At 44.5% G+C, this 26,187-nt stretch overlaps 2 protein-coding genes across 2 annotated transcripts in view; both read right to left on the reverse strand.

Annotated features, from left to right (window-relative positions):
* The window catches only part of LOC131284962 (neural cell adhesion molecule 2), a 61,957-nt gene that overhangs the window by 25,196 nt on the left and 10,574 nt on the right, over positions 1-26,187 (reverse strand). Inside the window, exons 2-3 of the mRNA XM_058313820.1 lie at positions 10,565-10,681; positions 2,767-2,967 (exon numbers count right to left, since the gene is read on the reverse strand). Coding sequence (XP_058169803.1) covers positions 2,767-2,967; positions 10,565-10,681 — 318 coding nt within the window. The remainder of the gene's footprint in view (positions 1-2,766; positions 2,968-10,564; positions 10,682-26,187) is intronic.
* On the reverse strand, positions 16,877-17,642 carry LOC131286420 (proteasome subunit alpha type-2-like). The gene has a single exon (XM_058315366.1). It carries the CDS (start codon positions 17,579-17,581, stop codon positions 16,877-16,879), a length of 705 nt encoding a protein of 234 aa, XP_058171349.1. The 5' UTR covers positions 17,582-17,642.

Consider the following 26,187-nt stretch of genomic DNA (forward strand, 5'->3'; position numbering starts at 1 on the left):
TAGTAAAAGGCTCTTTTCCAAGGTATTCAATGCTTAACGGATATCCAAAAACATAGGTTAGCATTATAATTATTTTCATGAAGTTGTTTAGCTTATGTGGAGCAAACAACACAAATCTTTAATGGCATTGCCTCGTTGACTGTGTAAGTATTATCACTGTTTAATCTTTGTTTTCCCTTCTCAATTTGATTAAGTTTCTATCAGAGAAAATGTAAGGCTATACACCGCGGCTACGCTTATCGAATGATCGCAAACAACCGTTCGCACTAAAGCGTGCTACACACGTCCGCTCGAAGATTCTTCTAAAACTCTTTCAATAAATTGTGATATAGGATGTTATCCTCCCGCCTCTGGGCAGGAACGAAGGGAAAGATATTCCGCCCCTATTGTAACCTACCATGTTGTATCCAGTGACATTTTTTTTTGTCTGTCGCGAACTTCAGCATTCCCCTCCTAGGGACGTGAGGGGTTCTAAACGTTCGCTTTGCCAAATGAAATCACTCAAAAAGATTTAATAACCCATGATTGTTACGGAACGTGCGGTGAAAGTTGAAAGGTTGTCGCCATTTTTTACCGACCTTACAGTTTCTCCGTTCTTTTCCGCTCACCCCCAGCCGCCACCTTGCCCGCCAACAATAAACGCCTGGTTGGGGCCTCTTTTGTGTGAATCAAACTGATAAGGGACTAACCCGGGGACACGCGGAATCCTTCTCCGGTTGCGCACGCGGTGTTACAAGTGTCATAGGAAAAGGAAGAAAAGTAAAAAGATCAAGCGAGGCATGGCCAAAAGGGCGAACGAAACGGAAAAAACCGCCATAAATCAGCATGCAAGACAGCAAGTTTTCTTTGGCAAAGATTTCCACCGGTTCCTCGGGTCGGTTCGGAAAATTGGGACCCGCGAAGGAACTGTCAGTCCCCAAGCGCCCGGGGTACGATAGACGGGAAGGCGCGGCTGGGTGAGGGATAAAATGAAAGAATGGATTGGAAAATGGGAAAATTTTCGTGCCAGCGGGCACGAAAACGATCGATGATTCATCACGAGCGCCATGTTGGCCTGGCAAAGTTTTCGTTGGGGGTCGGCGTGGGGTGGATGAAGGGAGGGGTGCACGCTTCCCCAAACAAGTGTTACACACCGACGCCGGCAGTGATAATTTCAGGCGCCGTTAGGGAAACCGAGCGGGAAAAGCATCCCAGCCCTCGCAAGAGATGATCGGAAGAGCTTATCGACGATTTGTTCAAACAGCTCACAAAAGACTGGAAGTTGGCCCGGGAAGTTTTGTTGGTTTCGGCTCGGCCGGATAATCGCACGAACGGAAGTGTGTATCGCGTTGGGGCAATGTTTGGGAAAGTGGGAACATTTTGTCAACATGGTCGCAGGAGGAGCAAGAATCACACACACCACGTACTTTCAGGAAATGGTATTTTCAAACAGTGAAAAGGATCTATGAAAAAGATACGCAACATCTGTTTGGTATGTGACAAATATTTTTTATCAGAGCTCATTTTATCAGAGTTCTCGACTAAAGTTCATACGAATGACTAAATTTAGTTCATTTCAATGCATCACATCAAAACATATATGAGAATATCATGTTTTAAAACGTAAATTTTAAATAATTAGATAGAATATCCAGTGGCGTCTCGTGAGAAAATGAGATGGTTGTGCACCTTCAAAAAAAGTAATACCTTCTTAGGTAAACCATATAACGTGGTTTACTAGAACCGGAACAACACGACACACGAGGACGAATTTGGTCAGGATGTTAAGTGAAAGAATAGTTTGAGGAACCGTGAATGGTCTATTTAGTTCTGCAATCTTTAATTGCTACTCAATGGATTTAGATGAAAAAACGAGTTTAACAGCTCCTCTACGATGCTCAATGTTGATGTATAAATTTACTGGAAATTTCACGCTAAATAGAACAATTGCATGAACAATCTTTCGAATGAAACTGTGTGCACCAGCAGTATTGCCCAGTCCAGCGTGCCTGCTTAGACATTTTTAAATTAGCTTCAAATTGTTGGCTATATTTGCGTATTTGTTTCTTCGATTTTATTCCAAAGTTTTATTTTCTTCCAAATTCATTTCACGATCGTCAATATCTACTCGATAAATATATCCGCGGTTAGTCAATGTCTGTGAATCAAATTCTTATTTGGCAAGTCAGACTCACTTCGAGTCCGGCCTGGGTACAATCTAATGTGCCCAGGAAAGCCACCTATACACTGACAATTTCACATGGCCGCATTCAACACATGCACGAGAAAACTAAGGTGTACATATACGATTGGCTAGTGCACTGGCAGAAGTGCCCACCCGTAAACAAAACTGATCGACTTTCCAACTGGATTTTGACTCTTACTAATACGAAAACTAGCGCTTCTTCACCGTTCGTAATGAGAATGGTATTATGAGCCTGTGGTTAAGAGAACTGCTCTTATTTGATTAAAGATGCTCGTTTGTAGCAGCGGTGCACCAGCAGAAGTGCCCAGCGCAACGTTGTAAAGCGTTAAGTAGATTTTGAACGCAACTATTGCGGGTGGAAATAACAATACCATAACTAAACAAATAATTTTGTGATTCTTTTTATAAATTTATGACTGTGCAGTACACAGGTTGCTCAGGTGGACGAGACGCCACTGAGAATATCACTAAACAAACCACGAACAAATCTGCTTGTCACATAAATCTGCGCCCCATCGTCGCTTCGAATTTCCCTTTGATTGTGAATTAATTACAAACCACACGACCGCCGTTTCACTTACCGAGAATTTCCACGTGGTGCGTGATTTCCCGCGGGTCCAGCATCGCGATCTGGCAGATGTAGTCACCGGCATCCTGCGGTACCGCGTCCCGTATCTGCAGCGTGTAACCGTTGACGAGCCGCACGCGTGGATCCGGCGTCACTTTGACCGAGCCCGCGGTCAGGATCGCAATGCCCCGCTTCCAGGCCAGCACGTAGGAACCTGCATTAAATGAAAAGAGATAGAGCGCGGGAGGATAGGTTAAATCACGTTCGATTAGAGAGAATCACAGCTTCGGCTAGGCGGTCTTCAAACGAATCGGCTCGAATGGCTTCAAAGGAACGTGCCTAATTTGGACAAACATCATTTGGAGCTTCCGGTGGATGGTGGAAGAAGTAGCTCGGGTTGTAGATCATGGTGCAAAATCTCGGTACCGGTTTGGAATTCGAACAAATCGTCCCACGCATTGTCATCAATCCTAGTTGCTTCCTTACTTTACTGCCTTACCCCCGGACCATTGCGTGCTTTTCGAGCAGGGAAGCAATAAAGGCTAAGTTTTTATGAGTTCTTGCTGGCAATAAAACTGATAGCGCTAGCTCTGGGACACTACGCTAACGCAGGGTTTGGCCTATTGAAGGCGAATTTTATTTGGTACCTTGTTCTACCACCTATTTTCGTTATCGTATCCTGCTGAAAGGTTTTATCTTGCCTTCTGTTAGGGGCTCATATAACACAGCGTCGTCATTTGTTACCAAGCATCTTACGACGCAACGTCCGGCGTGGACCGAAGTGATCAAACATTAACGGGAACATTCCGGGAACGGGTCCTGGGGATACACTTGGTTCGTTTGTCACCAGTCACCCATGCTCGCAGGCACTGCGTCAACCCACCGTTCGACGGCTCGCCGAACCTGGCGTACCACGCACGCGGCCCGTTAATCCCCTGACGCGAAAAACGAACCTAATTAAAATTAATGAAGTCTTTCGCTATAAAATTACATGCAAAATTGATCCAAACACTGGGTGTCGACGTACAGCGCGGGACCCGGCCAACCCGTCCGACACCTCCGGAGGGTCGTTAAAGGGCCACTTTTTTGTTGTTTTGTTTAGGATCGCTATCGGAGTGGATATCCCCGGGACCCCCAGGGGGTGATGGCTTTCGCATGGTGGAGGAGAAAGCGGACACGAAAGTCGATGAAATGTTATTGCCTTCGTCCCCAAGCGCCAGCGGTTGGAGGGGCCGGGTCGGCGAGCGTCCAGCCATTATTACCGCGCCAGCGGGTGTCCTCAGTAGCGACAACAAACTGCCGGTATTTAGGAATAGGTTATTCCGGCTCGTCTGGGAGAAGTCCGTACCACCCGCTGATAAGGGGCCACACCGGGCGGTCCGGCCGTGGTCAGTGATAACTGTCGACTTCAGTGGCCGAGTTTGGGGGGCGTGCGGTCTAGGGGAAGGGAGGGGGCCGGTAGGCTGGCAGTCGGCACCGAAATCACGCCCTAAGTTGAAAGCCGCCCGACCCGGGTGATAATCTAAATGTTTATTCAGTTGAGACAAATTTCATTTCACTGCCGCTTTTTACGATTGTTTCGATTGGCCTGAAAGAATGGTAGCTGATAATCGGGGAAAGCATAATAAAACGTTGCGGATGAGCGGCAACTGAACGACGGACTGACATTGCTAAAGCGGATCAGAGAAGGAGGCCATGCTGTTGACTGAGTTTAAGTCGTGATTGGATAGTATGACCATTTTATCCCGACGATAACGTGCTCCAGAATTTGTGTTGCTTAAATACAAATGGCCTTACAAGAAGGTTTTACTGACACGGTAAATAAAACATTTGAATGTTCGAACCCATTCTCTAGGTCCGTATAGTTATACTACACAGCAAATCAAAGGCCTCAAACAAAATTCAGTGAAATCGTTCCGGGCACACTTAGAACACATTTAGATCACTTTAAGGAATAAACCTTCACTTTTCTTAACACCACAGTTATTCATAAGTAACTATGTTCTCTGTGGAAGTGATCCAGCAAATAAAGATGAAAATACATAATTTACAGTTCTATAATGGGTTTGAAGTAAAAACTCTATTTGAAATTGTATTCTTTTTCTTTTAGTATTTCATTTGATAAATATAAGTGTTTATAGTCTTGCGATATATATATTTCATGAAGTCATGTTGTTTTTTAATTCTATCGTCTAAGCAATATATAAGCCAAAAAATGGTAGTAACAACACCAGCTTCATAATGCTAATATTGCACGAGCTTATTACAAACTAGCATGCAGTTTGTGCCAGCCTTTGAATGATTGGTACTGATAATTTCACATTGTTCTAGGTCTTGCAAAGATATAACCATGTTTGCTACTAAATTTACCACGGAGTCTTCATGCATAAATCAACAAGCACTGTTCAGAGTGCAATCAGCTTCTTTTCAGCGCGCTAGTTTTTTAAAAGTTCCTGATGCCAACGAAAGCTATTTCTATACAGCCCACTGAGCTAATGTCACGATGGCAATACCCTTCACATGTTTGGCAGGTTTTACCCCATGATATCATCGTGTCTCATCGATGTTTTGTTCACACGCAGCAGTGACCTTTCGCATGTTGCGTGTGAACGCAAAGGAAGGAAATATCCAACCACGTTTCGTAAGATCACTTGGATGTGTCCCTTCCTTTGGCAAATGTGTCCCTTACTGGGACGGCTCCACTGTGGTTATTGATGCTGTAAACCACCCTTGTTTCCTCGCTGTTACTACGCAATCACTTTCGAGTGACACACGGCCGACAAGAACTGATGCTCCCTGCATCGGGAAACACCTGACCGGTAGGCAAAAAAACATGGTTTGTTGGCGTGATTGGATGAACTCTTCGGCCAACGAACGTACAGCGGTTTAAGGTAGCTCTCTGCTGCGGAATAGCATCGGAGAACCCGGGTTTTGGACCGGGTTTTGGACCGGGTTTTGGACCTTTTTTGGAAGCACAACGAGCTCGAATAAAGGATCTGCAGTTGACATGATTCAAATTGAGTTGGCCCGTAGAACGTACAGTCGCCTCGTACCGTTGCTTGTGGCTCCGGATTGCGCACACATATGTAGCTCCCTCAGATGCTCACCACGGCAGACGGTCTTATGCCAGAATCGATAAAATTTCAAACCGACATTACTTCGCCGGGTTGGCCTCGATCGCAGCAACTCCTGGTGGTCGGTCAACGCTGTACACGAAAATAGCCCACCGGCGTCATCGACGTTATTGGCGTCGGCGGTTTCTGTGCTTGTCGTTGATTGATTGTCATAAATAATTGTACCACCAGCAGGGGCCATCGCTGGACCACATTGGCCGAGTGCTGTGCAGGCGGTGAAATCAATATAAAAAAGGTCAGTCCGGGGTTGCTTTCGAACGGATTCTTTCGATTGACGCTGTCCTTTGAATTATGAATAACACAAGACAAAACGAGGAATCGCTACAGGAAGCATATTATGAGGAATTACTGAATTGAAATGATCGATTGAACCCTTAACATTAGTGAACATATCGTTCTAAACCTGAACGGCAGATTGACAGTTTGAGTTGCTGAGATCAATATTAACTTGAATTTGACGTCGAAAAAATAAATCGAAATTCCATTTTAGTTTTTTTTTGGCAAATATGTTAAACACAATTTTCTTTGTTATACAAAATAGTTTTAAGATTCGAATATTTCACCAATAATTATACAAAAAAACTTTGTATAACATACCCATCAAAATTACCGAAGCGATATTCTTCTTGGTGTAACGACCGTCTTGGTCATACCTGCCCGTTAAGCGTTTACTACAAACTTGTTCCCTTTTTAAGATGGTAGATGGTCGGTCCTCTCCTACAGGGGAGGGTACCGGTTAGGTTTCGAGCCCACCGGTATATTACAGATCACAACTCAAAACCTTTCAAGGCACAATAATATGAAAAGTTTAAATAAATATGTATTTTCACTTCGAAAGAATACTTAAAGTTCATTAGAGCGTTGTTATTTAAACATGCTTGTAATAGGTGCAGGAAACCAACGGATTGATTTCCATTCAGCAACCAAATATTGTTGACAAGAACATGAGGGTCTTATGGACAACCAATTTGACTATTCTGCAATATTCAACGTTTTCGAAACTAGTAATATATTCATTTTGCACGCCAGTCCACACTAAAAGATTGGTTGGTTTTCAATTGTATTGCATTAGACCCCAACCAAATTGGGAAATCGTACGTGTGTTCGATATCAACTCTTCCTTTAAACAGGTCAAAACTAAGCAGAACTTATTACATCGAGTAAATCAATTGTACATCATTGGACTCAGATGCACCTTCGCTGGATGCAACGAACTGTTATTAATCCGGCTGTTGAGGTGTTGTTCGATTTGAATATCAACTTATCATCCGTAGCATAGCCGCAGGATGCAAGGTCCAGGCGAATGATATCTGTCACGAACGGTGCGCTCAAAGGCTGCCACATGCAGCAGATCCGTTCCGAACCGGAAGCTGTGGATTGCTGCCGGAGTATTGATTGAATTTGCAATCAAAATAAACTTGGTCATGTCGGCGCGAGAAGTGCCGGGGCGGGGGGGAGAACCAACCTCTAGCCGACAATCGATCCCGAACGCAAGCCCTAAGCCAACTGTCAAAGCAAATCGATTAATGTCGTTAGCAAGAGGTCAGGTTCAGGACCGCACGGATCAGGCCGGCAGACCACGACGAGGACGAGCAGGACGCCACGCCTGAAGGTACACACAGTCGGATGCGTGTCGTTCCTGCCCGCTGGCTGACTTCCGTGTTTGCTGATACGGGGATTTGATGAATGGGCTCTGATTACGAGGCTCGGTACGAGCGCGACCGGCTGTTTCCAGCGTTTTGCTTCGGACAGAAATATGGACCGAATTACCATCCTTAGGGACGGGAACGGTGCTTAGGGAAGTGGTGGAAGAATGGTTTGTTTGGCGGCTTCGCCTAACGTTACCTGTAGCGTTGTTCTGCGCTCGTCTATCCAATAAAATGCATATAGTGCGGCATAGAAACCGTCCATCCAACTCAAATTAATATTATTACAATGCCAACGCAAACCAATCGAGATGAGTACAACTTTACATGGCTATGCACGGTTGTCGATACATGTACAAAGATATGTTTTGCAATTGATGCAAAGCAGTACAACCCATGGTATTTGTGGTTTGGAAATGAAAAGATCCATTTCAACTATACTGCTCTGGAAACAATATTGATTATTAATTGTTTGGCAAATTTTACATCATGCTACGTGAGAGGCACTCTCAGCGTGGTGTTTGTAACAATGTCATTATTAGATACTTTTTCATTACATTTTACAGCTAGTCAATTTTACCTGACATATGCTCTCTTTTCGGTAACAATTGAAACGTTTTACGTTACAATCCTACCATACACGTTGATTCATGCAGGAATTTAACAATAAATTTAAAAAAAACCAATACTGAACGAGCTTTAAAGTACCTTAAACCAAGCGATAGGTCACATATTTTCGATTTCAACAACATTTCTTCCATACAGCTTTTTCCATGCCATCCCAGTCCAGTTCAGTGGCCTTTACCAGCCAGCACCGAGGTCCCTGAACGAATGCTGCGGCGGTCCGGCATTGCATATTAGCGCGACATTGGAAATTTATTGCTTCCAGACACCACAACGCGCATCGATCGATTTGTCCTCGCTTGCCTTGGGTTTGCCCCGGTCAATGAATAATTTCGTCCTTTTCGTCCTTCCAACCCAGGCCCGGGTGGTTGGCTTGGGAAGGCAGGAAAGGCCGTCCATGCTCTTTCCGTCGGTTTCCGTTCCTTTCCATGGCCGGGGGAAGGCGCTTGGCGAGCTCGGGCTACGATGGAAAAATAAATTTCTCCACCTCATCAATGTTGTAGCTTGGTTTCCCAGTTTACCCAACCGCAAACACCGACCCAACCATCATCCGCTGCAATCATCGTTGGTCCAGGGAAAGGCTATGACAGCAATGAATTCAAAAATATGACAAAATTCTCCCCAACCCCGCCCCATCCCTCCCCGAATGTCACTCCGCAAACCCCTGAACAAACCAAAGTCGTTCGAAGCTAACCCACCCGATGGAGACAAACAGCTCGCCGTGGGACAACGGCGTGGGAACCGACTCAAAACTGGAGCCTCGGATGGGACCATTTTCCGTGGTTTTGAATTCCATCGTTATAAATTTGCCATCCACAAACGACGGCATTAAATATTGATCGGTCCCGGCGAGGCACGGATTTGCCGGGTGCCCGACGTTTCCCGGTGGAAAATCGCGCACGAAACCGATTCCCAATGACGGCTGTCTTCTGCTTGGATGCCCTTCGAACCTTCGAAACTTGGAACGCGCCGAGAACGATGAAATCACTGCTTCACTCATCGAGCCGAAGATGAATGGGTCGTATGATGCCTCGGTGGTTCTGTAATTTATTTGCCGTTTAAGTATGCCATAAACAGTTCAATGGCAAATTTCCCATTTTTATTTCGCAAATAAAGAAATGAGTTGTTTATGTTTCGCGTGGAAGGAAATTTGCGTGATTTGCACATTTGTCAATATTCTCGAACTAATTCGAGGAGCTACCTTTTTTAAAGTGCTTATTTTCTTCTTCGACTTTTAACTTTGTTCTGATTTTTTATGTAATGAACCACATTTCTTTTCACAACGTGTAAAATCTCGATATATTTTAATCTTACGTATACACAGTTCGATTTAAATTCAGAGCTTAACGTGTATTCTTTTTATCCTTGTGCCTGCAATTGAACATATTTACATTTAACTTCGCAGCTTAAAAAGAAAATTGAGTGATAGAAGCTACTTGAGTACCCTTTCTTTCTAAATCGCTCTTTCGGAATAAATCTTTCGTAAAATACGTACAGGAATGAAAGATGAATGCTGCCACTTTTCACTCGAGCATCCGAATTTCGAGGAAATAAGATCAAACAGTACACACCGCATACGCATTTACCGTGCGCTCACAGAGGCATTTTCTGCTGAAATCCCATTTACAAACATCATCCTTCATTCCCTGACCCTTCCCACGGTGAAAAGAAAAATATGTTTCATAATAAAATAAAACCCTGCTCCACCGCACTCTTCACTCCGCATCCCGGGAGCCCATTGTTGTCCAGTTTGTGTGAGATTGCGATTTTTTATATGCCGGTTTAGTTTGGCATGGCTTTCCAGGGAGGCGTTAAAAAAGGGGTACCGAAATCCTGCCACTCGTCCCCCGGGAGCCACTAGAAACTGCCGAATGCGCTGGACGGAGGCACAAAAAAGGATAAATCAATTTGTGTTTTATTCGACCCATCAAGGCTGCCCTCGCTGTGAGCGTAAATTCATTCCACTGAAAACCCTACTCGACCACGGTCAGAGCGTTTCAAAAGCAAACCGCAACCCCAGAACCATCTGGAAGAGTTCCAGCCCAAATTAGGTGCCCCCGCCGCCAACGCTGCTGCTTCGGTTTGCTTGAACGCCCCGGGTGGTCGATTTTTTGTTTCTGCTGTTGTTTTATATCGCATTCCCAACAATTTATTCTTGCCGAGTTCTTGCCGCCAATGCGAGCTAGAAACTGATTGCTACCTGCTGGCATTCGGAAGATACCTCGGGACCTCTTGTGGATAATTTCCACATAGTTATTGCTCCCCAGGGGGGAAAAGGTTGGCCGGACAAGGATGAAAAATAACCATTGCAGGCGATGGGGGTAGTTTCTTATCCTTTGGTTTGCTTTCATGATTTGAAGAGATCTTATGTGCGGACGTTCTCGGAAAGAAGTGAATTGTAACTCACCTGGAGAAGCTACTTCGCATGGAAGTGTGATGACATCGCCAACGGCGAACTTGAATGCTTCTGATCTTGAGATGAACAATGGTTCTGCTTTGTTGAGTATTTGACTAGCTGCTTCTCCTGCAATGGTACAAAGTATCGAACATAATAGTTAATAGAATAATTTAACGTTTTAATTAAAATTAAATAAAAAAAAATAAAAAATTTAAAATAAAATTAAAAATAAAAAAAAAATAAAAAAAAAATAAAAAAAATTATTTAATTTAAATCCCAACCGAGACCGGACCCTCCCCTGTACGAGAAGACTGACTACCCACGTACAACAGGAAAACAAGTCTCGTAAGCCCTTAACGGGCAGGCGTGACCAAGAGATCGTTACGCCAAGAAGAAGAAGAAGAATAATTTAACGTGTGACTATTTGTGTACTATAATTTAGTAATATCAACTTCTCAATCATTCAACCCCCCCCCCCCCCTCCCCCCCCCCTGTTACTTAATTTTTTAACAGAATTCTATATTTTTAACAGTTCAATACCCAACAATAATTAAAAATACCGTATACTTTAAATAGAATATTTTAAATGCCGTTTAAATTGGACACCTCAAATATCATCAATAAACAAGTCGCAACTTCAACGGTTGTCGTAAGCTTTCTTAGTCCATTTTTGTTCTCATACTATAGAAACTTCAGCATTTGTTGTTTGACAAGCGAAGCTTCAGGGGAAAATACGTAGGCAATTAAAAACTAAAAAAATGTACCCAACAATTCACAAAAAAAAAAATGGGACGTTAGAACGGCTGCTTAGGAGAAACTAGTCCAGCTGGCCCTTAAAAATGAAATGGTGAATAATTAATGAGACGGGATGAAAATTATACTTCCAACCGTTCAAAGTTTGGATAAGTTTTTGCTCTCACATTAATTGCCTGTTATGACTAGCAAGAAAAGAAATGTCTGAAGCTGCTGAGGGGAGGGAAGGAAAATGAAACTTTTGAAGCAATTATAGCTATGATTGTGATTTGATTCTATTCACGTCTTTAAGAATAGGACCATAAAAATCGACACTCACAAACACGATCATACGCCTCAATTAATTTTTCAAGAATTGAGTTTCGTTCAATGTTTCATAAACCAATATTGATTTTAATTTTCATAGTTAGAAATTACTGTACTTTGCGCTACTTCGGTACGCGGTACATAATAAAAAAAACTTTTATTTTGAACATAATACTACACAGGAGATTTTTTTGACGAAGAAAGGTTGGCATAATACTCGATTCCACTGAAGTTGCGTAACATTTTGTGCCCAACTCACGTGGCATGAAATCACAGACACAGATTATCCCCGCACGAAAGCCAAAGGCTTACCGGTGGACCATTATGCCTTCAAACGATTTCCTGTTGCGTATAATCGATAACCATAATTTGCTGACAGCCAAAACACCTTCATCATGTTGTTTCCGTTTTGCCTTATGTCAGACGCGCCCGTTTCACCCGTGGGACCCCGAAAAATGATTTATTTTTTACCCACTCCGGAAAGATTTCCCAGCCAACAACATCACGCCATGCGAGCAACGTGCTTTCTTCGCCGGCTTAGCCGGAAGGCAGTCTGAAACGATTTAGCGAGCATACATCGCACTCCACGCCGGGAAGGTTCAGGTTTCACCGTGGGCCAGGTTAATGAAGCGTGAAGCACCCTCCAGGATATGAGCCGGGCTCGGTCGGTGGAATACGGCAAAATTAGACCGAAAGGTCGTCACTTTCACTAAACCCGGGTGCATGCGGTTTAAGTGTGTGTTAAACGTTTTCCTCTCCGGGCGTTGATCTTCCGAGATGGCGACTATTAGGAGTTTCTTCGGTGTTGCTCAAGTATCAAAATTCCATGAAATCTTATCGGGAGCTGTTCAAACTATCGGTTGGTGAGTGTACTGATAAGCTGAACGTAACATATCCTCATCAAGGACAGGAATTCGTACCTTTTTTCTATACTTTCCAATCATTGTAAATTACATGCCACGTTTTACTGTTCCGATGAGATTACAACGAATGAAACAGAATTTTTGGATAGTTTAACAAAAGAAAACCGGGCAAGAAGTTTAACGTTGTGGAATATCAACAACGAACACAACTATGAGATGGTTGAAAACCTTCTTACATCCTTCAGACTTCTGTTTATTGACTTTTCAAGAAGGTAACGTACAGTTCTTTAAACTAAAATATTTACCTCAATTGACAAACAAACCGTTTTCCAATTAGCTCTTAGCATTATTTTGGTTTTCAGCCTTGTTATGATATAAACTTTCTATGTAGAACAAACCTCGACTGTAAAAAATCGTTAAAGCGATACGTTATAAGTGAGTCCCAGTAGGAGAAAAAAAATATGCCCAAAATTCCATCAAATAACTATCTCCTCCGGGATCGTATGATGTATGATGTATACCTCGAACCCTTTTTTCTCTTTATACGGGAGGGTACTCAAACTGCTCACGTTCTGGCGGTTTTGGGTTCGTTTTCTTTATTTCCGTTTCCATACGAGGCTGCTCGCCGGTTGATCGGAGAAGATTCCTTTTAACCACCGCACAGTCACATTCTTTCATCACAATCCGGAGAATTCCTTCGGGTTCTCGGCCCGAAGCTATCAACCAGCGCGCTATCCCCAAGCGGAAAACCATCGTACGCCGGTAGCATATGAAATGAGCGCAATAAATTTTCTCGATCCTTCCTCAAGCTTCGACGCAACAAACAAGAAAAACCAAAACTCTAGCTTCTTGCTCGCGGTTGACTTAGCGCTGAAGTGTTCGAAGTTTAAGTGCGTTCTCTAAGATTGCGTCGAAGATGGGCAAGGTTGGAGCCATTTTTCCTCATTTCTGGTTTTTCACCAAACGCAAACGTTCCGCTTCGGGCAAATGGCCCTTGGAAAATGGGAAATGATTCTCACTTTCATCATCTTTCCTTTCCCGTTCGCTGTCGGTAGTGGCGTCCGTGAGCTCATTGTGTTGTCTGTTTCCGTAAGCGTTCCATGTCATTCCATTTTTGCAATTTCAGCAAGACTTTCCGTGCGAAGATACCATCCGCAATATCTGACTTCTTAAAGATGTTTTATTCAAGGGAAACATTTCACTCTCGTACAGCGATTAGAATTTGTAGCACATTACAATTGGGGTAGTATACCTCATCATCTTGCTTTCGGTAAATCGACTCGTTGAATTCTCTGGAGACGGAATGTTTCTGATTATAAATACCGAAAGGTACGTGTAAGGATCGTCTTTCCGGAGGCGAAATTAACGCTTTACGTTTGCAATAATCGTTTGAAGCTTATGGCAATCGTTTAACGGAAAGGGTTCACTATTAAGTTTGCGTTCCTGTACGAACAAAGCAGATCACAAGGTCCAACCTGGTAGCACTGTGAGGTGGCAGGAAAACTAAAAATTTGAAGTAGTCAAATATGTTCATGAAAAGCCTCGGAAGCGTTAGTGTTCTATAGATGTCATGTTTCAACTCAATACTATTTATTTAAATTATTGCTTTAAAACTTTTCTTTATCTGCCACCTTTTAATATGCTACAACTCTAAACTACTGCAGATCTATAACTCATTTTATTAAATATAGAAAATATCAACTAAAATTTCTGTTACAGGTAACATTCAGCAGGTATCATCGTTTTCAGAATATAAAATTAATCCATTTAAGTTTGTTCATGAGCATACATTTAATGAGCTGTTTTTTTTTTTCCTTTCCATTTTCCTACCATTTGCCATTGCCGGTTGGTGTCATGTGGGAAAAATGTTTTCACTTGCAAAAAAAGGGGTATGTCGATGCGCCACATCATTCTACGCCTGCACTAACATCAAACGGTGAACATTCGCATTAGATTTGCGAGAATGGTAGCATTTTTCCATCGTACCAGACATGTCACAGGCACCATACGGAAACTGAAAAGCCCCCATCGTCGTCATCATCATCATCATCATCATCATCATCATTATGATTATCCTCAACATCGTCGTTCCAGTCGTTGGCGAACCAATATGCTTTCCCCGGGTTTGCCGGCGCGTCCCGTGAGCAAATAATCGCCAGACCGTACAAATGGCACTCGGGAACGTCACACGTACACAAGTGGACGCTTTTGCCCGCCGCCAGCAATCCGATGGCAAATTGAATCAGGTTTGGAATTATGAAAATTTTATTAACCGCTTAGCAGAAAAAAAGGCACAGAGGAAGCTTACAGCGCCAGCAATGGCACCTCGAGCGTGCTGCAATTAAGATAAAAGCCCACCGTGAGCGGGGTTGTGCTGTCTCACGATTTTCCCATTGGTTTATTTTAGAAAGCTCGCTGTCCCCGCGAGGGAAGATGGGGTTTTAATTGCATTAATAGGACGGTTTATGTTCACGATTATCAGCCTTCCGTAGGAATCCGCTTTGCACGATGGCAAAACGAGGCATATGTTCGAGGGGTGGTAAATTCGATTGAAATCGTTAATAACGATCCCACAGAGTAAGGCTTGCGCATTCGACGACATTGTTACGATAGGTTTTCGGTCGGAAAATGTGGTTGTAACTGCAACACGGGCCGGGTTTCTCTCGGTGGAGCCCTCGGTTTCCGGCGAGCAGATGCCTTGTTTAAGCGTCGTAAAAATGTGTCGGGTGATAAGCGAAAAACTTTACCACGGAATCTAAATGTGAGAAAAATGCACACCGAGGGGATGCTAAACGGAAAGGAAAATGCTCCCCGCTAAATAAAGAACTGTCAGGTTCATGTACATCGCCATGTCTGGCGTGACGGGTCGTGTCAACGATAAATCAGCCCGTAAACGAGCGGTGGGACTCATCCCGCGAGCATGGCACGGGACGCCATGGGGCGGCTCCGAGTCAAAGTTTCATCGGGACTTCGTTGAGACCACCCCCCAAAGGCGGGTGGCCTGATGTTTCGCACACTCGTACCGGTGCGAACCGACGCCGTTGCCTTAGATTCCAGGCCGCAAAATGTGGTTATCGTTCACAAAGTTTAATTATCTCATAAATTCAACGTTATAATAATAAGAAGCCCGAAATTCGCTCCCAACGCGCCAGAAAGATGGGAAACGAACGTGCGCCTCCTTTTGCGCCAGCGAGCCGTGTGGAAGATGGAAGGACCGAGTTTTTTTTTCCCCAGCATTTTGGGAGGCGGCCTTCTTCACGCTTGGATGGAGCATATTTTTCTGCCTACTTGGAGACGGGGCCTTGTGGCCGCACCGAGCGCCGCCTGCCACTGGCAGGTGAGGTTTTTCCGACAGCCCCGAACGAAGCGGAGCAGCGGCGCAGTTGATTGAAACGGCAAGCGGAAGGAAGCCAGCGAAGATTCTGTGACCATAATGATAGGTTGCCCCTGGTCGTCACTCCCATCCGGCCCACACCGGCCGGTCCCGCGCGGTATGAATTGCCTAACTTCATTATATTTTAAATCTAGCTCCGTGCTGTTCGGTTCGCTCGGAAATCTCTTCGCCAGCCAGATGGAAACCGACAGCCGAAAATATTCGCCCGCGGGCCCGCTTCTCCACGAGGCAGTATTTCACCGGATTTGGAGTTGACTCGGCGTAATCCTCCGAGCCGGGGTGAGTTTCCGAACAGCGCGAATGAATATTTAAAGCAAAACAGCTATTTTGTGGGGACTTTCGAAACGGTTTCGGTGCGGTGCAGTAATAACTTAATCCTTCTTGGTATTCTCCGCCCGTGCAGCATTTGATTTTCGGAGCGCGGAGGAACGAATAATGCGATCACCGCGGTGACAGTTGCGAAGAGTTTGGCGTGCCCGCACAAAAAATCCTCTTACAAATTGCACTCTAACTTAGTTTTAGCCCGCTTCCTCATTGGAAGAAGTCATATATTTAATTAGTAAGTTATACCATTCCCAGAAAGATGAAACCAGTGATATATTTCAATAAAATGAAAAAGGTCACGTTCTAGCCCACCAGCAATAAATTTGTCCAAAATGATCATATTTAAAAAACATCAGCAATGCACTCGTTTTAAGACACACAGATCCCTTTTCCACAAAATAGTAATGTATAAGTTCTTTAAGGTAAATCAAAACTGAAACGAAAGGTTTTCATGGCATTCGAGTGTTGCAATAACATTTTTCTGCAATTTTTAATTACGTCAGGAACTATGTTGTACAATTTGGCAAGCTACTTCAACTAATTCACTAACAAGATAGAAGAAGATTGATTTCCAAATCATAAGTTTATTCCCACAGCATTGACATCCGTATGTCCACAAAGTATTGTAGAGGAAAGAAAAAGGACACGATGTATAATGCCTTACAAAAAAAAATTATACGCTTACGGAATATTGGCCAAGTAATCCTGCACATCCGAGGGATCGAGCCAGCGGAAACCATTCGCATCGCAAATGCCTACTTCGATGTTATCCGCGTTCATCTGTCCTTCGAAGCCTTCCTTCAGCGTGAGGATGGCCGTGTGGACCGCATCGTCCAGCTCGAGATACTCACTGTAGTGCTTCTCGAGGAACGTCTTGCCATTGTTGGCGTTCTTGCCCATCGCCGTTGCCTTCCACGCGAAGTACGCACCGGACGGGTCGCACTGGAACAGGTATGGTCGGCCCTCGTCCCAACCGCAGATCAACAGGGACACACCGAACAGACGGACACCACCAGACTGCGTGTACTCCTGCATGACGGTGGCCACCTTCTGCACTAGCTGCGAGGTGGGGATAGGCTCGCGGTAGGTCAGGTAGTAGTTCTGGGCCAGCTTGCCCGCCTGCTTCACCAGCAGTCGGTAGTCGAGGCCCATACCGGAGTAGATTATACCGATGTGGTTGGTGACCATCTCCACCTTGGGCACGCTGTGTTCATCGTACAGGATGGACTTCTGCTTGTTCTCCGTCGCGATCACGACGCCATTGACGGCCTTAATGCCCACCGACGGAGCACCGGCAGCGACAGCAGCAAGGGCATATTCGATCTGGACTAGTTTTCCCGAAGGGCTGAAAGTGGTCAGCGAGAAACTATATCGCTCGGAAGCCATAGCTTACAGTTTCTTATAGTTTAATCTGAAAACAACACTATTTAAGCTGTGGTTTTTACGCCACAGACAAAACGACGGTGAAGCGGCAACTTCTGAAAACAGTCGATTCAAGACGTACTTTGTACAGTAAATTAACTAGAGCAGCTGTATTATTTGACTCTTTTTTTATTCGATAATTATTGCAGGCTCTGGCTTTTTTAATTTCTTTAGCTTGAACAAATCATGATATGATAAAAACAAATAAACATCCTACAATATACTACAAAAACGCCGTATTTTGACTATGGTTTTAAATATTTTATGTGAGCTACTTTTTTGCCAAGTTTAAATAAAGTAGTTTTCAATTATCCATTTTAAAATTGTTTTGCGGTAGCGCCGGTTAGAAAATTGGCCCATGAGCGCCAGGCCTCACCACCTCGACGGCGTGGGTTCGAATCCCAACCGAGACCGGACCCTCCCCTGTACGAGAGGACTGACTATCCACGTACAACAGGGAAACAAGTCTCGTAATGACCAAGAGGTCGTTACGCCACGAAGAAGAAGAAGACAAATGATTGCCCCGGAAACATCCTGTTATCAATCGATTTGTTTGCTACGTAACTGTTTTCGCCTTGCCTCACAAGACTTATTCCAATTGTACCAAGTATATAGCAGATGATCGATAATACCAATGAATTCAAACGTATTCGTAGTTGCTAACATTCCAAGAAACCTCTAAATTATGTTTACTTTGACAACAAAGCCAGATGATGAACCATTTTCACAGTAAGCTCTTGTTTTAACAGAGGAACACAACTACGATAGACAAATGACTGCTCGAAGTTGGTTTCTTTGGCGTCTGTGGCTCTTTTGGGGAACTAGGAATCTATTTGCATCGCATCATAACTACTCGGTTCAAAGAATATCGAATTGAGTGTCTTCCTTAGTTGGGGACACATGAAATCGTCCAATTAGCAAGAAAACATCTACCAGCTGTGGTCTTCGATGTCGGGGGTGCCCCGAATGAGTTGCATTATAGAGCAGCTAGTGTATGTGCCGGTCCATGTGCAATTGGTACAGAAACTTGTTCAAACAGTTTTTGACTGAAAAATCTTTCTGCAGTTCCACTTTCTTACCCTACCGTGTTGGCCGGTGTCGAGATCGGGAAAGTTGCTCGAAAATTTACGCCCAAATGACCCAAATGTCGGCCGAAACATGGCATCTGGTCAGAATGCTTCCACTGATTCGATTTTTCGTCGATATGGGCTGGACTTCCCTCTGGTAGTCTGTGGCTGGGAGCGGCCCAGCGTCGCCGGTGGTTCGGAACCGGTTCAGGAAACGAGCTCGATAACGACTTCTTTCCGGCTCTTATCGTGTTTTCATTTTCATCCACTTCTGCGATAATCGGTACGGACAGAACTACCGTTCGAGTGGAAAAATCGGACATCGGATGCGAAGGAAGGATCAAGATTGCTTCATGTGGATGAAGTTTTGCCACAGTTTTCCTTCTGCCGGGAAGATGGAGCCATCTCGGAACTGCGGAAGGCTTTAAAGGACCAGCCGAATGGGTTCCGCTTGTACCGGCGAACCCCGAAGCCATTTCCAAACGTCCTTTCACGTGTGCGACGACCCGGCGTCGAATTGCCGCCGGCTTACGATGATTTGGCATTTCGGTAACGGAAAACTGGATCCACCCGCAATGCTGCGGTAATATTGGGGTACAGTTTTCCACTTTGTTTACTGCTCATGCTCACTGTCTACACATCTTGGGGATTACGGTCGACTCGATTGAAACTGATTCCGTTTTTGTAGGCGGGTGCCTTTTTTTTCGGCCGAGGATTTCTGTGTGTTCCTACCCGGCTTATTTGCCTTGCTTGTGCGTACCGTGCCGTGTTCGTGCCTGAGATATTCCACTTTTAAGAAAGCAAGACATTCGAAAAGGTGGTCAGCGCTAGCGGACCGATTGTCAACAAGGGCAAAAAACAACCCGGGCTTATGTTTTCAATAACACGTGCTCTAATCCCCGATAGCGCTGACAATGATTGCTAAAGAGTTCGTCTGCTCGCAGTAATGTGGGGGATCGCTGCGGTATTTTTCCTCCTCAACCACACGGATTGAAGATGGAATCCATCGAATGTAAAGCTGATTAGTATTATAATCCAAACCGACTAGATGTGACCCGACAGGCTTAAGGGGATTACGATTGGTGGACGAATTCGGATGGGATGAAGATTCTATTCTGTAATTGGAGGCTTAGTGTTGCGTCGTTTCATCCTTTGCCATCGAATTTGCTATGCATGACCTACCGATTTTTTTCCTTTTCCGTAGATTTTTCAGATGCAAACAATACTTTCACATCACTTCACTTTCTTCAATTGAAATTGCTTTTCGATATTGTAACAAAACATTGGACATAATATTTCGTTTGATAAAATCAAAACCTTTAAGCTCGACATAATACTTAACCGTTCCCATAGATATCTCTTATTCCAGTCAATCGGCGTGCGGTAAATGATATAGGGAAGCGACATTTGCGTACGTTGATTGCAAATTATGTTAATTTCGCTCTTGTACACAAACACTCGTTATAGGGCGGTATGTCGGTCGGGCTTGATTATTCTTTTCGCCGGATCGCCCTGGTCGCTCGGGCTGGTTTGTGCATCAGCATAATTACCACCGACCTGGTGTGAGCCGGGTCATGAATTTCAAAGCCCTATTCATTATTCATTATTTATAACACACATGCAAACACATAATTCGCGACTCGTTTTTCGATGCGATGCAAAATACTCCTTTGGGTATGTGTATGTGTGTGACTGTGAAAATACCGACCGGGTAGCATGATGCGGTTGTGTCACAAAAAAAAATGGAGATGCTCAAAGGAAATGCTCCACAAAAGGACTAGATGGCAGGGGACGATCTACCGCCTGGTTACCGAACGTTGTGTCGACTAATTTTAATCACATGTCGGGAGGGCTCGGCGTGAAATCTTGTTACGCTTTAATTGAATCAAAATATTTAAATGAAGCAACCACAATTTTTTTAACCACACACCACGCTGATTCCGTGGAATTCGCGTTCACATTCCGCCAGTGTGGGTGGACGAGGTAAAGCACTCGGTAGATGAAGAGAATACACTTGTTCAAACCGTTTTTGTAATGTTTCTCCGTTCCCCATGGTGGCATTCTGTGATTTTGCGCGTTTAATCGGTAGCGACAAGAGGAAACTCATTACCAATTGTGTCGCTAGTGATTAAAGCTTTCGCATCGTGGTAGTGTTAGTTCAATCTACCAACGATAAGTAGATTTCCGTAAAGAGAAAATATACGGCCAGTAGGAAACTCGTCAAAATATTGATAAACGATTAATGAAATTCAATTAATTTGGAAAAATTCCGTCAGCAGCCCTAGTCACCAAGTAGTACATGTTTTCGGAACCTCAGAACAGCAATCCAAACACATTCGCGTTAATCCCGCAATGGTCACAATGGAGAGCGGTTTATCTGTTGTAGACAAGCGCGAGAAAAACGCGAAAACCCCGAACGGAAAATTTCAATCGCCACGAACCAATTAAGGATACCTTTCGCAACAACGCTAACGATCGTTTGGCCGGCGAACGTACGGTATTAAATTCTTGGTGGTTTTTTGTGAGTGCATTCCGCAACGTTGCATCGCAGAGCGGTGGGGGGGGGGGGGGGGGGGGGGGGCGGCGAAAAGACGTGGCCGTGGGCCGGGGGGGGGGGAATTAAAATGCAATGAAATATTTATATTCACGCCACCGTTGTAGCGCACCGCCGATTTTACCGACGGAATTAACGGGAGGCAGAAAGGAGGCAGGCCCGCGAGGAGTGAATGGAAAATTAAATTTTCCACCCTTTCACTTGAAGCAACTGCGGTGCATTTGGGAAACAAGCGCACTAGTTGTTGCTTCAACAACGGTGGTGACGGACCAAAGCGAGGAAAATAAAACGCACCTCCCAAAGGAAGGTGGCATGGGCAGGAAACGGAATAATAAAAGTTCACCATCAACGCAAACGACGAAACGTGTTTCGATGAATTTGCTGGGTGAAAGAAAAAAAATTAATAAACAGGAAAAAACGGCAGAGAAAAATTGCACACGAACACAAATGCTCACTTACACACGATGCAGCATCCATTGCCACCACCTCCATGTGCAGTAACGTCAGCGATAAATCATGCATATTCATGGCGTTTAATCAATTTATGATCCACGGGCTGAATGTTGACCGCGTTTGGGATAATTATAGTAATTAATATTGTTTTCATTTGCACTTGCTAACCTCCGGTGCAAACGGTGAGGTCCTGCCGCTGTCAGTGCAATGTTACGCCCTCGGTGACTTGATGACAGCGGTGAGTGCATTTCCGGTAACGAGCTGGAAAGGCTGACTTTTTGTTCGCCCCGTACTTTGGTGAGCGCTTGAGAAAAGCGAACAATTTCTGACAGCGTTGGATTCGGGTGATTTGTGTGACGTCAGTTTCTACGTTTCTGAGTGAGTGTGGACCAGAAAGGATTTTAATCGGGTGTGTTCAATACTTGCTACACGACTTAAACACAGCGCAAGGGACGATCGTGCGTTCAATTGACGTGGTGAATGACCAACCACTCCGTGTCCTCGAGTGCACTCATGTTTTTGCGCTGGGCTGCATGATGAAAGGGTAAAAAGTGGTATAGTACACGGACTAGAGTAAAACATGTTTCTACCTGATTCTACTTTCTTCATCCATGTATTTTTTTTCTTCGTTTTACTCATCCAGCGGCTATGGGAAGGAAAGACGACAAAATTCTATTACCAAGCAAACACCGCACACAATCTACAACAATTCAATTTCGTCTGAATCGGGCATGGAAAAAGTAGGAAAACCGAGCACCACTCAGCAAACCAAGAAGACACGGACTCAAAGAGATAAGGTGGTAACTGCGCTATCGGTGGCACGGCGCGGGTCGCCTCGTTGGGAGGAGAAGATCACCAAACCAACCCCGTCTTACTCCATCGGGGAGGAGAAAAAAAAGAAGTGTGCTTTGTAACCCACTCTTTCACTTTCACGGTGGAAAAAAAAAACGCTGCCACTCGCACCAAGGCAATCGAGCAAAGGGAAGCTTTCCTAGTCGTGGTTTCCAGTCGTTCGCTTCGTTCGTTCCCCTCTGCCCCGGCACGACCGAAAGTCGCACGGTACGAATTTTCACCACCACCAGCAATTCGCATCCGAGCGAACCGGGAGGAACGAAATGAAACAAACTGGATGACATCTTCCACCACAGCCCGATGCGGTAACGTCCGCATGCGACATCTTACCGGCGCAGACGATCCGATCAGCATATAAAAACATCAATTTTGATCAACTCCCGTACCCGCGTCCGCTTGGAGTACTAGTTCTCGGGTCTTTGCCGCAATCATTTTCGCATCTTTGATTTTTCAATTCAATCTACAATATTTTCTGGAGTTTTATCTCTTTTTTTCTCTTTCTCCACTTGCTGTTTACCCTTGCGTTAGGATTTCCCCAGCGAAGCTTTCTGCAACTTTGCTTCTTCACAATTTCTGTTCTCTACGTTACGAACGTTGGAAAGACGTTAGTGCTTCTGCAATAGCAATTGTGCTAGAAGGTTTTATTTAGCTACGGCGCTCTCCCCCACTTCAACTATGTTTTCCCCCTCGTTACGGCCCATCGGTGAGCTGTTCAGAATTTGCTCACCTGGAATCATAATGTTCAATTTATCATCCCGTCGAGGGCGTACTGAAAAGTGATTTGAAAAGTTTATCCGTTGTTTACTTCCACCACTATTACCGCGATGCAAGGCACAATTTTCTTCGTGGCGAGAAAAAGTTCGCTGCTTGAAGCGAATTACTTCCGCACAAACTAGGATGGGGAATTTTTAATATCATTCCAAGCGGGCACCAAAGGGGCAAATGGGAATGTATATTTTCCGAACCACTCCGGGTGGTTATTATAAAAGAATGATTCGGAACCAATCAAATAATGCACCGTTTTCTTTTTTTCGGTTACGCTGTGTTTTCGAGCAAGAAAGGCTGCAAGCAGTTGAGAACCGTTTATGATCTCGGAAAGACTGCAAGACCACTCGCTATCAATGATCTTTCGGGAAGCGGCACATTGTCGCTGGCCCCATCCTCGGAAGATGCATGATAGGTTAACTTTACTTCATAAATACTTTCTCCCGTTCCGCTCAAAAAGAACCGCACCGAAGCAATCCGCACAATTTCTTGTATCGCTTGATGCCTTGTTAAAACTTTTCCAATAAAGAAAAACATCAGTATCAAGGGATGGGCGATGGAACAGATACAGATTGGGGGGAGGAAACGAGAGGAAAGCTGTCGGAAAACTACAGCGAGTGCCATTTCCTGCGAGCTGCGGACAAACTAGCATAGGATGCCGCTAGCAAATACAGCCAAATATGTGAGCACGTTTACGAACACCCGAGAAGGGCGTACAAAAGTTGCCCTCAACTCTACTTAACTACTCCGCTGAATTTAGGAGAAGATGGAATGAACGAAACCGTCCACTAGAAATGCCTCAACCCGATTACTTATTTCCCGTTTGCCGTTGGTCCCTTTATCATGTGGTTGAAAGTTTTTCCCCGCCACTTATGTCCGAATCGTGAACATAACGAGCTTTTCCTACGTCTTCAGGCTTCGAAATAAGCCCCTGATCGATGCTAATTATTGGTTATGTATCTTCAGATCGCACTTGGATCGCTGCTCACGTCCGGAGCATTCGCTTCGAGTGGCAAAACACTCATCATTACCCGGTATCATGATTATGGAACGGTATAGTGTCCATCCATCACGGGGCTCTTATCAATTGGCTTTATACGTTTCACACACCCGAACAAGGAAGATGTACCGAAAACCAATTACCAATAGACAAAACTATGTTACCACTGGACAATTTGACTGTAACGGAAGCTTTAAGGCATTTGTAGAGGATTTAATAAATGGCACAGCGGAACGTTATAAATCAAATTGAAAATTAAAAAGTACCGGAAGTAAAGTGTGATCTGAATGCGTCATTACTGAATGACAAATGGCCGAAGGAAAAACGTTTTCCACAAACATACCGCGCCTCGAGTAAATTGCGTTTCCCATTCAAAACCTGGACCATTTAAAAACCTGAACCTTTTTATGACTTTTAGGTAATTTTGTTGGAGGAAAGAGTAAACAACAAACGCCCAACGGTATCCACAGAAAAATAATGAAGCCACCGAAAAACTTTCGTCGCCCTATCCGCACGGACCACCCGGAAAAGGCCAAACGGCCGGTCGGCGCAGCATAACAATCGATGTTAAACAGCATCGTTCATCTTCGCACATTACGGCCACGATAAGGGTGCTTCGGGGTGCAATTTTATTGTCATGTTTAATGCCAACGTCTTTGCGAAACTTTACACAATTGTTTTGGCAGCGACCGGGGTGAAAAGCTGGCAATCCGCAATCTCGGGAGGTATATGAAGTTTGCACTTAATGGAAGGTATACTGCTCCGTGTGCTTCATTCCAACTTTCAAACGATTTCATAATTGATAAACCAATTCATTTTCATTTGCTGAAATCCGCGCAACCTTCTCTCGGGCGTCGGGCCTTTTCCCTGGGAAAGCTGGGCGAGCGGGAGGGGTTTGGGACCGAAATTAACCGGTCTTTTCTGGGTCGTTTGGCAACCGTTTTACGATTATGTAAGCGTAGGTTTGTCGTTTCGTTGGTGAACTATTTTTCATTTTCCAAATAGTTTCCACCGCCCCGTTTGGTACAGCTCATAAATTAAGCTACCCTACCTCGCGCAGACTCCGGACCACTCGCCCTCCGTTTTTGCGTTCTCCCATTGTGTTCGGGAAGCGACTTTTGCAAAGTTGCCTCGAGTGCGAGTGCGACTTTGGGAATGTCAAGAATGTTGCCGCCATTCTGCCAACGACAGCCAGTGTTTCCCTGGGGGTGGGGGGGAGGTTTGGAAAATGCATCATTCTGATGATGCCTTTCTTGGGCCTGTTTTACGACACAAGGCATCGGCAAAGCTCGTACAAGATGAATGCATTTCAGTGGATTTGCCTCGCCTGCCTGCAATAGTATGCTTCCGCTCCATTGCGCAACATGAGACGAAATTCGTGTCAGTTCGTTGCTGGTAGCAAACGTTGTCGAACTGACTTCAGGAGCACGGACGCCAACCTAAACCAACCCACTGTGCATCGTGGCCAAGGGCAGCACTCCCTTTGCGAGCGGATGCGAGTTGGAATTGAATTACAAGGACGCTCTGTGACAAACAAAAACATATTTACATACTAAATTCGATATTTTATGCAAATGCACGCTCCGTATGCATTCTTTGTGGGATCGTTTGGCTCGGCTTTGGGTAAGTTTTACCGTAGGAGAGTCGCCTGGGTCAGATAAAAATAACGAGACTCTCCGCCCAAGCTGGACGGCAAATTGCATGGGGATATGATTTTCCTGGATGCGCTCAGGTCAAAAGGGGTTGTTCTCTAGCATGTCACTTTTGAACAAATGAATGGGACTATCATCATACACCAGCGACTGGTATAAGATGGGGATAGAAGGGTTGTGTCATGCTTCTGAACCAGTTTCAAAGGAATTTGGTACAATTTGCATAC

This window comes from Anopheles ziemanni, chromosome 3 (assembly GCF_943734765.1).
Source record: "Anopheles ziemanni chromosome 3, idAnoZiCoDA_A2_x.2, whole genome shotgun sequence".
Classification (NCBI taxonomy): Eukaryota; Metazoa; Arthropoda; class Insecta; order Diptera; family Culicidae; genus Anopheles; species Anopheles ziemanni.